Source organism: Podarcis cretensis (genome assembly GCF_951804945.1).
Source record: "Podarcis cretensis genome assembly, chromosome: 10".
Classification (NCBI taxonomy): domain Eukaryota; kingdom Metazoa; phylum Chordata; class Lepidosauria; order Squamata; family Lacertidae; genus Podarcis; species Podarcis cretensis.
The window spans coordinates 40,165,948-40,183,187 of record NC_137179.1 but is presented as its reverse complement, the minus strand read 5'-3'; the positions used below and the strand labels follow the sequence as shown (position 1 = coordinate 40,183,187).

At 38.2% G+C, this 17,240-nt stretch overlaps 1 protein-coding gene across 4 annotated transcripts in view; it reads left to right on the top strand.

The window, feature by feature from the left end:
- The first annotated feature begins 121 nt into the window (after positions 1-121).
- Positions 122-17,240, top strand: part of LRRIQ1 (leucine rich repeats and IQ motif containing 1) — a 103,007-nt gene continuing 85,888 nt past the window's right edge. Inside the window, exons 1-11 of one of the 4 annotated variants that reach the window (XR_013842722.1) lie at positions 122-220; positions 1,311-1,459; positions 1,941-2,052; positions 2,638-2,732; positions 4,850-4,976; positions 5,334-5,563; positions 6,573-6,647; positions 7,308-8,786; positions 9,382-9,534; positions 11,013-11,163; positions 16,735-16,928. Coding sequence is in view for 3 of the 4 variants with exons in the window: in XM_079991803.1 (XP_079847929.1) it covers positions 1,319-1,459; positions 1,941-2,052; positions 2,638-2,732; positions 4,850-4,976; positions 5,334-5,563; positions 6,573-6,647; positions 7,308-8,786; positions 9,382-9,534; positions 11,013-11,163; positions 16,735-16,928 (2,757 nt within the window). In the remaining variant the exon portion in view is untranslated. Of the gene's footprint in view, positions 221-1,007; positions 1,099-1,310; positions 1,460-1,940; positions 2,053-2,637; positions 2,733-4,849; positions 4,977-5,333; positions 5,564-6,572; positions 6,648-7,307; positions 8,787-9,381; positions 9,535-11,012; positions 11,164-16,734; positions 16,929-17,240 lie in introns of those variants that run through there. The other 3 variants (XM_079991803.1, XM_079991804.1, XM_079991805.1) reach the window with 3 other exon arrangements.

The window sequence follows — 17,240 nt, the reverse complement described above, 5'->3', positions numbered from 1 at the left end:
CCCTAAGTGCAGCGGGCTCCTCTGCATCCCAGCGCCCTCCTCCCAGGGCATTCAAAAACCCATTGTTCCCTCCTGGGGGCTCCGATTGCAAGTCAATTATTTTCGAACTTTCTCGGCTTCCGTAGCTAGGACGTCCTCCTGCGTGCCGTTCGCGGTTGCCATGGCTACACTTCCTGTAACATTGAGGTTAGCCGCTCTAAGCTCTCGGGTTCTGAAGCAGGTCAGTGCTCAGCGGCGGGGAGAAGCGGGAGGGATGAAGCGGTCTTCGGCGCCGAGAGCAGGGACGGATCCCCTCTCCTGACAAGACAGGCGGGGAGGAACCCGTTTCGATCGCTAAGCTAGAGCGGGGCGGCCGTTGAGCGAGGGCGATGCCTAGAACTACAACTCCCAGCGTGCAACGGGGCGCTGCCCGCTCAAGGCTTAATGCTTTGCTTACCCCAATGCACTCTGGGACGTGTAGTCCAAGTGCTCTGAGGGCTTGGAGGGCACGTGTCGCTTGAAAGCTTGAGGCCGTCTATTTCTTTCTTTTTAACGACTTAAGTTGCTTCTCTTTGGAGCCAAGACGTGCCATTGCATTAGTGCGCAGCGAGTGTGCCTCAAACTTGGATATATCCTGAGAGTTGTGTGTACTGTATTGGGTAGATTTATTATTTGTTGGTGGGTATAACGTTCTGATTTTTTAAGGGAGTAACCTGTCATTTCTCTTTCATTTCTCTGTAAAATGCCACGTTACTTCATTAGGGCCATGTAGATAAACAACTAATAATTGCCATTATTAGTAAATTGTCCCTGTAAAAGATTAAGGACAGTTAACCCACAAGTGGGTTGTGGTTTTGTTTTGTTTTTAAACCGTCTCCCTATTACTATATATATATATAGCAATCCCTGAGTGTATATAAATAAGTAAAAGCAGGCACATTGTATCCCCATTTTTATTACCCTTGCGAAGTGTTGCTTTTGAAAAGTGGTTGGCCAACAGAAATACATTAGCTACAATTGTTATCAAGCCACAATGGTCTTTATGCATGGGACAAGGAAATGAACCAGTCAGGAGGCAGCACAGTTAATGACAGTGACAACTAGACAAAGGTAGGCAATGTAATGTCTCCACAACTTAAACCTCAGCGACTGCGTACCTGGCCCTTTCCTCATACTGTCAAGATCACTAGTTATACTTCCACCTTTACTTGAGATGGATAGCATGCCATATTATTTTAGAATGGTCTTAAACAACAACATAATGTTAACCGTAGAACTAACAGTTCGGCAGCACACGCATTTCTTTTCTTTTTGTCTTTTCCATGTTACAGTAAAAGGAATGGAGGAAGATGATGATGATCGACAAATTGAAGAAGAAATAGAACTTGAATTAAGCAAAATCAGTTTTTCATCCTATGAAATAGATGATCCTGATCTTGATCCTGATTTATCAGCAGAAGCTTCAAGTGACAGCGAACCAGTAAGTATTCCACAGGACTTGGTGGCATAACAGTGATCTTTCTGCATACTTGACAAACTTGGCATATACAATATACAGAGTTCTGGCAGATTGATATATTTACTAGTTTGGTTGATAATATATGCCATGGAGGGTACCATGTGGATGGCTTGTTTCTTAGTATCCTAGACCCTAAAGAAACTTGCATATAAGTTCTACAGTAACATATTATAACATAAATGTAGTCCCCCTGTTTGTAACCAGCATCTAATTCTCGGGGGGACTCCATCAGAGGGCTAAAGGTTTTTCACTGCTTTTAAGTGAATAACTGCTTTTAAGTGAATTAGCAGAAAGGTAATATGTAATAAATAAATAGGATTTGAGACTGCAGCACTTGTATTCCAATACTTCTACCTTACATAGTTCCACCTAGGGTTATAACTTAGCTGCAAACAAGCCTAATGTGAAAATAACACAGAATTTAATTTAAAATGTATATTAGATTTCAGATGAGCTACCAGAATCAGTTATCCAGTATTTGAATTTTGTGAAGAGGAGTAGCCACAATGCAGAAAAGCTCATTTTGCAAGATTTGGAAAATGATGAAATATCAAGTAAGTGAGTTAGTCAGTTTGTTCTGCTACTGGTGTACAAGTAAGATGCTTATGTTTTACAAGAGAAACTACAGCACTCAAACGTTTTTAGAATTATTTGTAACTGAAAAGTAAGTTAGCAGTATTCAAAATATTTAAATAGACAAATGTTAATACTCATTTTGGGTAGCAGTGGCTGTTTATCACTGTTATTGAGATTTTTTGTAAATATTAACAGGAAAATACCTGGGAGTGCAAATTTAGGAGATTGATAGAAACCCTTGTTTAACATTGGGCCTGCCACAAATTATGCTTTGATTATTAAGATATCCTAAGCATGATTTGTATAAAACACTTTCCTATTCCTTTCATTGGAATTTTAATGAGTCTTTTAAAGGTACAATAAGCAAGCCTGAACTTGTATGGAACTTATTTTTAGTGTCGGATGTGTAATGATCCAACCTAAAAAAAAATCCTGCCAATTTGGAAAGAAGTACTATCTTATTTATATATGTGCTAGTAGGATGTCTCACTGAAATGAGTTAGTTGAAGCTTTAAACAGTAACTTTTTCTGCAGTGTCTAAATTATAATTTCTTTATTTGCAGGTGATATATACAAGGTAGTTCCTAATAATGCTTCAGAATGCTTGGCTGAGTTGGCTTCTGAATATAATGAAGATCCAGAAGAATTAAAGAAAAGGGTATTCTCTCTATATATATTTACTAGGGCTACTGCTACTGCTCATTCCACTTGCCAAACATTCCTACAATCTGTGATATGTTGTGGGATCAGTGGTGTGCTGTGGGCTTGGCTTCAGTTTATGCAACGAGATGATGTGGACAAGATGTTCCTTCAGAATGGGAGTCAGCAACTTCCGGACCATGTGAAATAGCTCCACTGGCCAGCTGCTAGGGGGTGCAATGCAGGCTGCAAAATGTGCCTTAGTCTATCCACCAAACTGGCTTCTGTACTGGGTACGGAAAATGGATGTCAGCCCTCTCACTCACCTGCATGAATTTCCTGTTCAACTTTGGCTAACATGCTTATATACATGTTATTTAATAATAATCTGGTTATTATCTAAGATAGGTATGGGGAACCTTTGGAACGTGTTGCTGAACTACAGCTCCCACCAGTCCCAGCAAGCATGGCCAAGGGTCAGGCGACTTGTAGGCCAGCAACATCTGAGGGCCAAAGGTTCCCCATAACCTGATTTGAAAAAACCTTCGTATTTACCATTCTCTCTCTTTTTTTTTTTTTTAAAAAAAAAATCCAGTTCAAATATAAGGAAATAGTTTTAAATAGTTTTTTTTTTAATCCACCGTGTGTGTGTGTTTGTGTGTGTGTGTATTCTTATTTCTTTTTCCCCCTTGCACTAATACGTAGTTCAAATATATGTTTCCAGAAAAAACTGTTCCTAGTGACATTCTTTTTAGAAACTGGCTAGTTATGACAAAAATAAAATTTCATATGTAGAAAAAAATTCAGGATCTGATTAGATTTTGGCAGTAGAGAGCAATAACAATATAGCAGAAAATGTGACACATGTAGAGATAAGCTTACATTGATTGTCATAACAGAAATAATTTGATATGCTTGGTGGTTCCTCTAAACTTCCTTTAAAATTATATTTTGAATATATCTCTGATAAAATACAAACTGTAATACAAATACAAACCTATTGTTGGGTAGGAGGCTTGTCTCATATTTTGCTTGTGGTAATATGCATGTTGAAGTAGACTTCTATGCAGACATCCCTAATTCAATAAGAAGTCTTAAATGCAAGCTAGTGCTGTATTGCATTCACATTTCCTTTCACCAATCTAGCTGTGGTTGTAAACACAAACACCCATTCGAAAATCGGTGATATTTCTGATTAGCAGCTTAGGAGGGAAAGTAGAATCATAGAATCATAGAATCATAGAGTTGGAAGAGACCACAAGGGCCATCAAGTCCAACCCCCTGCCAAGCAGGAAACACCATCAGAGCACTCCTGACATATGGTTGTCAAGCCTCTGCTTAAAGACCTCCAAAGAAGGAGACTCCACCACACTCCTTGGCAGCAAATTCCACTGTCGAACAGCTCTTACTGTCAGGAAGTTCTTCCTAATGTTTAGGTGGAATCTTCTTTCTTGTAGTTTGGAACCATTGCTCCGTGTCCGCTTCTCTGGAGCAGCAGAAAACAACCTTTCTCCCTCCTCTATGTGACATCCTTTTATATATTTGAACATGGCTATCATATCACCCCTTAACCTCCTCTTCTCCAGGCTAAACATGCCCAGCTCCCTTAGCCGTTCCTCATAAGGCATCGTTTCCAGGCCTTTTACCATTTTGGTTGCCCTTCTCTGGACACGTTCCAGTTTGTCAGTGTCCTTCTTGAACTGTGGTGCCCAGAACTGGACACAGTACTCCAGGTGAGGTCTGACCAGAGCAGAATACAGTGGCACTATTACTTCCCTTGATCTAGATGCTATACTCCTATTGATGCAGCCCAGAATTGCATTGGCTTTTTTAGCTGCCACGTCACACTGTTGGCTGTAAAGGATTTTTAATTCAGTTCTCCTCATTAAACAACTGAATAGTAAGATTGCTGCTCTTACAACAAGACTCTGCACACACCAAGTTGGATTGTGGCCAATACAAGTGCTCCTAAACTTTTCATCCATAACAAATAACATCTGTTCATTACCCATAGTTCTCCTATTATATCTCTTGCAATTTTGAACGATGACTAGCATAGAACATAACTGCTTCTGTATATAGTTTGATAATTCCAAGCTCTACTACACTATCATGAAAATATTTGTTGCTGTGTAGGTATTATCTGAAATAGAAGATGAAGATGAAGAACAACAGATCAATGTAACTTCTGATAATACAATAGAGGCCAATGATAATGGAGACATTGCTTCCAGTGAAATTTCTGATAGATATTCTTTGACAGGTAAACAATCTTGTAAGATAGTGACTCACAGAGAATCACTCATCTTCATGACTTAGCCCAGGTCTCTCAGATCAATATTGTTTAGCCAGAGATTGTTTAGCTAGTTATTTTCCATACATGGTATGTTCTACATCTGCATAATGTGAGCTATATTGTTGGTGATGTTGAAGATGAAGCAACCTCCTCTAGTGCAGAATGTTAAAATAGATTATCACAGGCAGAAAAAAAAATCATACACCCTGTTTTTATGGTATAGTGCAAATTCTTAAAACCACCAGGAGCTGGCAACACAGTTTTATGGGGGGGGGGGGGCAATAGTATCAATGATTCCAAGTTCTCATGCCTGCATTCTTCTAGATGATGGTGGCACAGACCTTAGCTTTACTTTCCAAGAAGTTGAAGAAAGATGCAAGCGAGAATATGAGCTCTGGGAACAAAAGCAAAATGAACTTGAAAATGAAAGAATAAAACAATTGAAAATTAAGAAGTGCATGGAAGAAACGCAAAATGAAGAAGAGGAAAAAAGGAGGCAACTACGGCAGGAGGAACTGGAGGCTGAAAGAATGAAGTTAGAAATGTTCCATGCGGTAATATTTTAATGTAGATAATGGGCATATTTAAAACCTGTGGGTCGTATCTTTTATTTATTTAGTATATATTGTTTTTAGACTGAAATGAATTTGAACCCATTAAAAAACAATAAACATCAGAAAAAATAAAATATAAAACATACATTAATGAAATACATTAAATTTAATACATTAAATCATGCAAATATGGCATAATAATTCAAACATATATGTGCCCTGTGTAGCTAACCTAAAGGTGAAGGGACCCCTGAGCATTAGGTCCAGTCGTGACTGATTCTGGGGTTGCGGCGCTCATCTCGCTTTATTGGCCGAGGGAGCCGGCGTACAGCTTCCGGGTCATGTGGCCAGCATGACTAAGCTGCTTCTGGCAAACCAGAGCAGCGCATGGAAATGCCGTTTACCTTCCCACCGGAGTGGTACCTGTTTATCTACTTGCACTTTAAGGTGCTTTCGAACTGCTAGGTTGGCAGGAGCAGGGACCGAGCAACGGGAGCTCACCCCGTCAAGGGGATTCGAACCACCAACCTTCTGATCGGCAAGTCCTAGGCTCAGCGGTTTAACCCACAGTGCTACCCGCATCCCTGTAGATACAGCTTCAATAAAAGAACTGATTCTTCATAATATGCTAGTCATTGATAAGTTCTGACATGCTTTTCACTGACATTGATATATATATTATACTTCAAATGTTACAGGAAAAGAATTATACTGTAGCAATCAGCTCCTTTAGGGTACAAAGAGGGCCTTATTTCTCTTTGGTGCTAAACATGGTGCTAAGGGTGTGTTCAGAAACATTGCTTTATTGTTTATTATAAGAATACCAACAATCAAAAGACCAGTATGATTTTCTAGAAGAACAGAGTTTAGTAAATGTTTCAGCTTTTGTCATTTTTATAATTTTCCAGCCTTTTCTGTTACTTTTTTACATGCACCTTCTCTGTCATTCTTATATTGAACATTAATAAATTACATTGGTGCTAACATTGATGATCTATATTATGTACAGCAACAACAGGCAGTGATGGAAAAGGAGCTGATGAAAGAGGAGAAGTCTTGGAAAGAACAAATGAGACAGCATGAGGTAATTTACATACAAGAATGTTGACAATTTTTATAAGATTGTAGCATCGTAGTTTATGTATAGGAAAATAATCCTCAGCCCACATGTCATGCCCAAACCATCATAGGGTAGACTTAATGAAATTAATGCATCTAAGATAGTCATGTCTATTAACTTTAATAAGTCTACTTTGATTCTTGGCCCCATAACCATGGGTGCCTGGGGCCATGGGTGCCATGTAGCTTGAATGGCCCTGGCACTGAAATTTGAGGGTGCCTGGCCCCCCTCATTGGGAATTTTGTGGGTGCTTGGGCACCCAGGGCCCCAGGGAGTTGGCACCTATGATACTATCATTGAATATCACCCCAAGTTTATTCTTTCAGGATAGCAACATGCTTTTACTACACCTCCTGGGACAATTACAAATAGTTCTTTTCATATTATTATTATAACAGAGCCAATATAATAGCAATGCACTGAACAATAAATGAAACACAGTTCAATATATATGTTACAAATTGATTGACGTCACCTCCCTCTGACCTGCCTGTTTTAATATGCCTATTTAATATGCAACCTATTTAATATAGAGCCATTAATATCAATATTTCTGTTTTGTATGATTTGTATGTCATAATTTTGGTATTTCTTACAAATGCTTACTTTTTTGTTTGGGCTTAGGAATTGATTAATAACTTACAGATACAAATAGAAGAAGAAAAGAAGGCATTTGAAGAACAACAAGCTATGGAAAGACAACACTTGTCAGAACTGCAGAATATGGCTGCTGTAAAAATCCAAGCTACCTTTAGAGCCTTCTTGGTGTACAAAAAATATTCCCCTGTCTTGAAAGAAAGGAAAAAGGAACTAGAAAAAGAAAGAAAATTGCAAGAAGCGATGCAAAGGGAAAGAAAAGAAAAGCAGGAAAGATTGATGAAGAGGGCCCTAGAGAAGAAGGAACAAGAGGAGAAAGAAAGAAAGAGATGGGAAGAAAAAGAGAGGCAAGAACTTGAGGAAAAGATGAAGAGGCATCAAGAATATGAAAAGAAGAAAGAAATTTTGAGACTTCAGCGAGAACAACTAATATTGGAAGAACTGAAAAGGACAGAAAAAGGCCACCTAGAATTTATGATAGAAAAGAAAATGGAGTCTGAAAATGTGGATAAAGAAAAACTGTTGGCTAAAAACAGAAAAATAATTAAAGAAGTCAAAGAAGATGATGAAACTGAAAAATCAGAAAGGCAAATGAAACTGGACAATATTGATAATGTTACAAAAATAACAAAGAAATTTAAAGCAAAAGAACAGGTAGAAGAAAGGAAGGAAGAAGAAACTGCCAAAATAAAAAGGGGAATGGGCCCCCCAAATACAGAGAAGGCTTTAGAAATAGCATATAAGGAGGAAGAAATCAAAAAGGTAAAAGAAGAGGAGGAAGAACAGGTAGAAGAAAGGAAGGAAGAAGAAACTGCCAAAATAAAAAGGGGAATGGGCCTTCCAAATACAGAGAAGACTTTAGAAATAGCAAATAAGGAGGAAGAAATCAAAAAGGTAAAAGAACAGGAGGAAGCTAAATATGGAAGAATGAAACTAATTGAGGAAAAGCAACAGAAAGTTGAAACACAGGAAAAAGAGTATGAGAAAAAGAAACAAGATGAAATACATGAAATAATGCATGTAGGAAATGATGACAGATACCGTTTTTTGACAACTGTGGAATTTCAGGAAAATGGTAATACAAATGCTCTCAGTAGTGAAACTATTACAATAGTTAATCAGGAAGACAGCAGGCATAGCAGTTGCATCAGCATGGATGTTCAGCTAGATTCTGGAGGCGCTGGACAGATAGATGGGTCTTCTGCATCTGAAAATATTAAAATAGAGCTTGCTTTAAAAGGAATTCATGAGGAAGTCACTAGTCGTTGGGCCAGATGTGAGAATTCAGTCAATTCTTTTGAGCAACCACTCGTGCCTTCAGATTCTATTGAAAAGAAGAGGTTAGCATGGATGAAAGGATGTAAATCCTGGTCTAGAATTTATAGAGAACACCAGGGGAAGAAAATAGTTGAAAGAAGCAGGCCACGGAAATGCTCCTCTGGTCTGATGCCTCCTCTGAGTGCTGCCATGATAATGCAGGCTGGCCCTTGGAATTCTCTGCAACAGGTGAGTAAAAGTTGCAAGTTCAAAACTGTCATACAAGTGTCTTGTGAATCCTTTTAGTGCTTATGTATCACGAGCTATTCGTAGGTTCTTAGTGCTGACATAACATTCCCCTCAGAGGAAGTAAGAAGTGGAATCATAAAGTTTGCCAAAATGCTTGAATAATTTACTGACTTTTATAGAAACTCTTTCCCACATTCCTTGTTCACTGTGTGCTCTAGTTCTGTTGATGCAAAGGGTTGGGTGGGGACCATGGAAGTATTGTGCAGTTAGGCAACCTGATCACAACCTTCCAAGAGACTTTACACCTCTTACACAGCCTGCAGAGTAGTGGATGAGCAAGACGAGAGTTACAGTAGCATAGAACAATTGTTGAATTGTTGGCACAAAGAAGTATATCTTTCCATTGTGGTGTGTTGGATGTCATGAATTGTTTTCTATCCCCACCCCCTGATATGATTTTGGATTTTTCCAAACTTTTTTGTTTTGAGCTAGAAACAATATTTTGGATGGTTTGAAATCACAGTTTATATAATGCATTGCAAATATATTTCAAATGTTGCAAGAGTATAAACTTTTTCTTATTGAATGTGTATAGGTGACCACAGTTACCTTTCAAGATTTGCCGGGCTGTAGCCTCTCCACGTTGTCACAGTGTTCAAAGCTACAATTTTTGAGTCTCAGACGTTGTGGATTGCTTTCTTTGGAAGGACTCAGCAACTGCAAAGATCTAAAATACATAGATGCAGAGGTACTATGTATTTTTTTTGAAGTGGAAATTATTTCAAAAGGTGCTGTTACACATTCACGCCACATACAATAAGAACATAAGAGCCCTAGGGGATCAAATCAAAGGTCTAGCTAGTCCAGCATAATATTTTCAAATAGCAACCTTCATATGGATATCTTTCACCTTGCTAGTAACCAGCCTGGTCAGGGAGGCTGCTTATCAGCAGGGTGGTGAATACACTGACAGCATCCCAGATCTGTCTGTCTAGTCTAACACAGATGCAGTGCCTCTAAGCCCATCCTCAAATCAATAGGTTTTCTGGTAAAAGATTATATTTCTATGGACAATGCCAACACCAACACCTTTGACCATCTAGACTGGTCTGGTGCTGTACCAAGAAACCAGATGTGCACAGCTGAATTACCCCATGCCCACCCAGTTTATGCATGTGAGTCGCAGTAATACATGTCAGGTCATCCCCTTCTAGGTCAAATCAGGGATGAACATAATTTAGTTACAGACTGTGATGGGATGATGAGCTGCTTGTGCGTAAAAGCTTAGTCCCTCAGGGTTTGCTCAGCTTAGCAAAACTCTGTCTTTAGCGGAGCCCTTAAGCATGGCTCCCACAGTCGCTGGCAGAATCCGACAGTGGGCGTTTGCGGAATCTCTTTCAACATAAAAGCTCCTTAACGGAAACGCGTCTTCTGGACTCTCGGCGTGACAGTTTCCGGCGAGGTGTGGGTGTCCCTATAGGAGGTCCTGAAACCTCCTCACTGTTTTCGCTGGAAGTGTCCCAGAGCCCTTCTTCCGACTCCCTTTCCCTCGGAGCTCCTTCTCTCCCCCTGCTGGTTCCTTCCTCTGCTGTTAAGTCTCTCCTAACCTCCTTGAGCCCTTCCACCACCTGCTCTGATGGCAGTTCCCTGACACAGACTGACCTGGCAAATAGAGGACTAAGTGGCTAGCCCCATCAAAAACTGCTAGAGGAGCTGAAAAGGGCCAAACATCTAGATCTCCATCCCAGGTGGTAATCAGTTCCTCCACTCAAATATTCTCTTGCCTACAATGAATGGAATTGAAGCAGTTTTACTGTAACTGCCTGCCAAAGGCTCATCCAGACACGTCTTAACAGCTTCACCCAATAACCCTATGTACAGCACAAAGTTTAGGGGCACAGATGATAAACTAAAGCTCACAAGTAAGTGTATCCCATGTGGTAGACAGAATATAGTAATCTCATAAGTACACTCCTTTACCTCTCACCCAGGGGAACCTATGGAAACCAACCTCCCTCCCAATTCAGCCTGGCTTGAACTGATTTTTGTATCAGTTTTAATCAGGATCGGAGGCAATAGCTGCAATCCTAAACACTTACCTGGCAACAAATCTCATTCAATTTATTGAGCATTCTAAGTAGACATGAATAGGATTGTACTGTTAATTATTTTTAGTTCATTCAAAAAAAAGTAAGAAAACTTAATATTTGTTTGGTTTGTTTACAGGAAAACAATATTAAAGGGATTAATTGTGAGAATCTTGAAAATCTCTGCATTCTAATTCTGAACAAAAATGACATTTCATCCCTTCATGGTTTATATGGCTGCACTAATCTTTGGAATCTTGAACTTTCCTACAATAAAATCACTCGAATTGGTAAGGGACTGACTATTTCCATTGATAAATAGTAGAACTGCAACCATTAGTAGGTAAATAAATGTTCTTAATAAGTTATTTTTATGTGATTAACAATAAACGCGTCTGTTAATTGGTTTGGGTTAGTAGAATCTGTGGTCTGCTCTTTTTAAAAATATGGTGGTTGTCTCAGCACTGAGAGTCAGATCATAGGTGGGCAGTCTTGTGGTTCCTAGTTACACTTCAGTACAAGTAAACAACTTTCATTTACCAGGGAAAGTAAATAGGTGTCCATCTGCATATTCCCTGGTGCACTCACTGTCTGTGGTGGGGAGCAGATTATATATAAATGGCCAGTCTTGCTGATTAACTTGTTTCAAGGTAAAGTAAACAAGAAAGCTCACAGAAATTTGCGGACATAGTTGAAGGAAGACCTGTCTTCCGTTTGGCGCACTGTTGATCCCAATGTCTGCTCTCCTCCTTCCCTCTCAGTGCATCTCATGCTGCAATCTGCTTGGTTGTCTCATAGATTTCAAGTGGAGCATTGGAGAAGATTTTGCTCTTGTTTTCATAGTTTCAACCAGGGTTCCTTTTGTTGACCATGCTAGACAAAGAAACAAAATCCAGGCTGTAGTGTACTTGAGTATGGTTAGTAAAATAAGGTACATATCTGATTTGTGGTTCATTTAATGAAGTAACATATTAGGAAACTGGATTTCAAAACCTGAGGATTCAACTGATGAATCAGCAATGAAACATGCACTTGGCTGAATAAAAGCAAAAGCTGCCTTGGCTATCTTACTGTGCTAAAAAATAAAAGTAGCCAAAAAAATCCCCATGAGCAAATAAGATGTCTGCACATAATAAACAAAGGGGAGTATGAACCAAAGAACGACATTATAATTTATTTTATATTTCCAAAACTTGCTATTAGTCTCCATGTTATGCAAAATAGTGTCAAGGTAGCTGAATGAATGCTTCTTTCCAGTAAAGCCTCTTTATATGATGTCATACCAAAGTTTCTGCATCCCCCCCAAAAGGTTACAACATTGAAAATGAAAGGTTAAGAAGCTATTTTACTTCTAGTATATAAATCTTGTATATAAATATTAATTTAAATGTGAATATTTATAATGTCAATGCACCCAATCCAGTTGGTTATGTTTTAGATTGCTAAATTTTCTATATTAAAGTGACAGATTTCTTAGGCACAAGCTTCTGCTTGGAATAGTGACTGTTGGTGTTCATTAAATCTCAAAGATCAGTAATCCAAGGTAAACCAACAAGGTGGACTGATTGGTAGCAGAAATGCTGGAATCTGTGTTCAATCTGTCTTCGGTGCCAGTAGTACTGTAAAGGATTACTTGTTTCAGATGGATTTCCTGAGGTAGAATATCAGAAAGATTAATGTGAGAGTGACATAATATGAATTGATGAGTCTTGGATATGAAGACTACAGGGCCAATGAGGCAAAAGCCTCCTGTCCTGTCTGTATATACAATGAAAGCACTGTGCTTACCCGTAAATGAGATGAGTTTGAATGAGAAAGTAGATGTTCAAGAAAACCACTTGGAGCCTGCTTTTCTGTCCTCATCAACTGCTTGGGGGAGGTCTGGTTTGTAAGCTGCATTTCATGTTACACAATCACATATTGATAGTTTTTTTTTTTTTAAAAAAAAAAACACCTTATGGAATTACACAAAGATAGACTTGTGTTTTTAAAGATTTCCCCCTCCCTTTCCATCTCTGAGTCCTGCAGAGTTTCCCTAGGTAGATTTGGAAGTTGCAGTGCAGCAACCCCACCCCAGTCCTTATTACATTCCGTTCAAATGATTCTGTGGCTGTTTCTTTAAAATGAGGCTTAAATTGCTGTCACTTACCTGGTAGTAAGTCCCTTGAGTATAGTAGGACTTCCTTTTGAGTAAACATGCAGTGAATTGCACTGTTGGTATATAACATTTTAGTCCTTAGTGTCTCTTTTGCTTTCCACATCATGTAAAACTAAATGCAGAGAGAGTACATAGTTTAAACTCAGTTGATAAAATAAGGGTGTGTGTTTTTTAATTTATAAAAAATTGTATTGCATTCTATGAATACTGACTGCTCATTATCAGAATAATTTAAACTAGTTCTGGATTTACAAATATGCCCTGAGTTGGATACTTTCTGAATTTTTGTTACTCTTCCTCTGTCTTCATGGTTTTATAATAATTTGAAAACTAATAAAAATAAACTAAAAAGAAAGAAAGTCTAGGTTATTGATAATTTTGAAATCAGAAACATATTCCTTTTGGAACCAGCTTCAGTTAGTAAATATAAAAACTTTGTTACCTTCCGAGTTACGCAGAACCCTTAAAACAAAGCATCACATATTATTATACCAATAGAGACTAAGCTATTAAAAAAGCTGGGGGATTTAATAGATTTAATAACAACTTAACAAATCAAAGATAGCACAAAGATAATCTCAGTGTCATTGGTTCAATCCCCACATTGACCAAAGGATTCCTGCATTGCATGGGGTAGATGATCCTCGTGGTCCCTTCCAACTCTACAGGGCATCAGAAACAGGAAAGTATGCTATTTTATTTTTTTGAAGTGTTAGTCATTCCACACCTTCTTCAGTACCTGCAAACCATTCCTCTCCCCATGCCCCCCAAAAAGACGAGGCCAAACTACACATGTCACAAAATGTATAATTGGAAAACTTGTCAGATAGTGTGTACACATGCTCTTTTTTAAATTAATAGCAGGCAAGGAGCCTATGGGAAGGAAATGCTTAACCCTTCCCTCCCTACTGTTACTTCTGACACGCATACACCAATTATTAGCCCCAGGAAAAGAAATTCCTGTTTTCATTTTTAATAAAACACTGTGATGTGATTACTAATGGAACACAGGAGTGGGCGGGGAAGCATTGCTACCACTTACCAGGTAAGCAGGTGAATCCAGGACTGCACTGGCACACAGTCAGAACTAATCCAGTATTTCCTCTGGTGTGCCCACACAATTCTAACGCTTTCCACCCCCCCTGCATCACATGACACCATTCCAATAAATAGCAGCAAGGATGAGCACAACCACAACAGCCACTCCTGATGAAACATTTAGTTTAACCCCTTACAATGTGATTTGAGTGATCCTAAGATTTATTTTAAAAATTAACAGATAATGCACCAAGCAAGAGTTCAACCTGTTATTAGATATACTGTTATTATCAGTCCGCTGCTTTATGCCAGCAGGAGGGGATGATAACTGGACTTTCCTAAGGAAAAAAATGAATCCAAAGTGACAAGTCTAAATAACTCTTTTATATTCCATAAATCCACTAGGTGGTGCAGGTTAGCTTTCCAGATTATTTAACAGCAGATTCCAAACTGCTGTCTTGCAATGTTGCATTTAAATTTAGAAGTATATTTAAAATTATTTTTTAGTAATTGAGGAATGGTACCCAAATCCGTCCTAGTGGAAATCATATTTAAACCAGTAGTTTAGTCTGATTCTTAGTTTTAAAAAATCTGAGAAAAGTTAGTTCATTTAATGCAGAACTTGTGACATTTTAACAGTACAGTCTAATGGGTATCTGTTGAATTCACCACAATTTACTTTCAAGTGAGTAAATGCAGGATTGGTACTCAGTGTAGAGGCATTTGGTTATAGATAGTAGGATATTTGCTTCTGATTGCTATATTAATATTGGATCTATTTTTTCATGTCAGCAGATATATTTGTCGGTATTTTAAACTGAAATTCAAGGCATAGTTCCTGGTTTGAAACTTGGACCTCAGTCCAAATAAGCTTTCAGTAAACTTTTCAGCCTCGCAATTCCCAGAGCTGATGAGCCTATTTGTAGTTCAAGCTTAAGAACATCTTGTGACTTGGCAGTAGGAACAGCTATAGTAAAAGCAAGATGTCTCCACGGCACACATAGTTCTCTGCTACACATGCAAATTTCTTTGTTAGATCATGTCCCTAATTCTAACAAAAAAATCATTTTGAATAATGGATAATCAAAGTGTTATATGGAACCATATGTGGCAACATTTGTATTAGTGCATATTGCAGGCATGCACTATGGATTTTTTAGTCCATAAAACAGTCGGACTTCAAATAGAAAGGTTAGCGTACTGACTTTAGCTTCCTTCTCTGTCTCCATCAGTGTTTTGCAGACAAAAAGCAAGCAGTGAGCACATATGCCATGTCACAAAAAGTCGTTTTCATTTCAAAACAAAAAAACTTTGTACGTTATAGCTAGGTTTGCCATACATCAGGAATTTCCCAGACATAGACAGGATTTGGTCGTCGGAAACGGTGCCCAGGTGCCCAGCACAAAAGAATCATCAGAAAATAAATATCTTCCCTGCCTCCACCCTACAGATTTCTTAACAGTATCTGTTATTCACTGTTCTGTGCTTTTCCCACTCTGCTTTTTGTCTAATTAAAGTTGAAATTCACTCCCACAAGATGTAGTGATGGCCACCAACTTGAATGCCTTTAAAAGATGAGATGATTTTATGAAAGGATTGCTAACAACAATAGCTATGTGCACTGAGGTCTTGCTTATGGGCTTCCTGTAAGCATCCAGTGGGCAACTGTGAAAGCAGAACCCTGAGCTAGAGGGGCATTCAAATGGATCCAGCAGTCTCTTATTATGTTTTCACATCATATTTCTATAATGTAAGGGTGCACAAACAACATGCACACAGCTAACTTAACTGAATGTCATTCTCTAATTGGACCCACCAGGTGAGATGCTGCAGGTAGTTACTAGAGAAAGTGCCTTTTCTTTGGTAGTGTCCTGACCTGGACAATTCTTTTGCAACCTGACTTAGCACCTTTCTTTTTTTAAAAAAAAATACTTTTTTTATTTGATTTTTAAAAATATAAACACACAATGAACATCAATTCAGAATCCAAATACTGAGATTACTCTGAATCTCCTGACTTTCCCCCATCCCTTCCATGGGTCCCAATAAAAATAATTACAACTGCATATCAATATTTGGCTTAGCACCTTTCTTAATGTCACTCCAGCACTAGGCAAAGGCCATTTTATCAGTCCTGCTTTTATTTTCATTTTTTTTGTCATGTGATTGTATGTTGCTCTTATATAGTTTATTGTTAATATGTCTTTTAATTTTATGTATTTTAGATGTAATTTAAGCGTTCTGTATTTTTGATCATGCAAGCTTCCTTGAGAATTTGTTGAATGGAAATACAACATAAATATTCAGCAAAGAAATAAATCCACTTCCCTTCAAACAAAGAATACGGGGTGTTTATGAATGGTTTATGAATGCTACATGGTTTTAACAAATGGAGAATAAAATACAAAATGTGCTGATGGGAAGCTATTATGACTTGTTACTGATTTCAAAAATAAGTAAGATTTTGATAAACAATCATATTATGGACTAGATATGTTAATGCCTTCTCATGCTTAGTAACTGTTTAGTATGATGATGGAAACAGAGGCAACATACTTGTTTTTTATGTATATAATATAAGCCTGTTGTACTTCTCATTCCTTAAGTCAAAACCAATGTATCTTTTTATTTCAATGCTTTGAAATATTGTAACTGTACGTTTTAGGTGGATTGGAGTCATTGAAAAATCTTCAGCGACTTGTTATTGATCACAATCAATTGATCAGCACCAAAGGACTATCTCATACTCCTACTCTAGTGTATATAGATTGTTCCTTTAATCATCTTACTCATATTGATGGCATTGAAAATTGTGGCCTTCTTCAAATTCTGAAATTACAAGGGAATAACTTCAATGAGGTAAAAAGACCTACCACACCTTGGCTGTTATCCAATTAAAGAAGTCTTACAGAGCAATTCTAGGCATGGGGGAAAGTCTGCGGTAGAGGAATTGTTGTTTTCTAGGCTCATGCCAGGCACCCCGATTTTCTCTTTTTTGCTTTTTCATTTTTCTCTTTCCGTTGCTTTAAATGAGAAGAAAAATAGCTGTGCCAGTTTTAAGCTTGGTATAGTTTTTTTAAAAAACTTAAGAAGACCCATTCAGGGATCAGACCAAAGACACAGTTGTATTCTTACAGTGGCCAACCAGATGACTACATGTTCTTCTGAGGA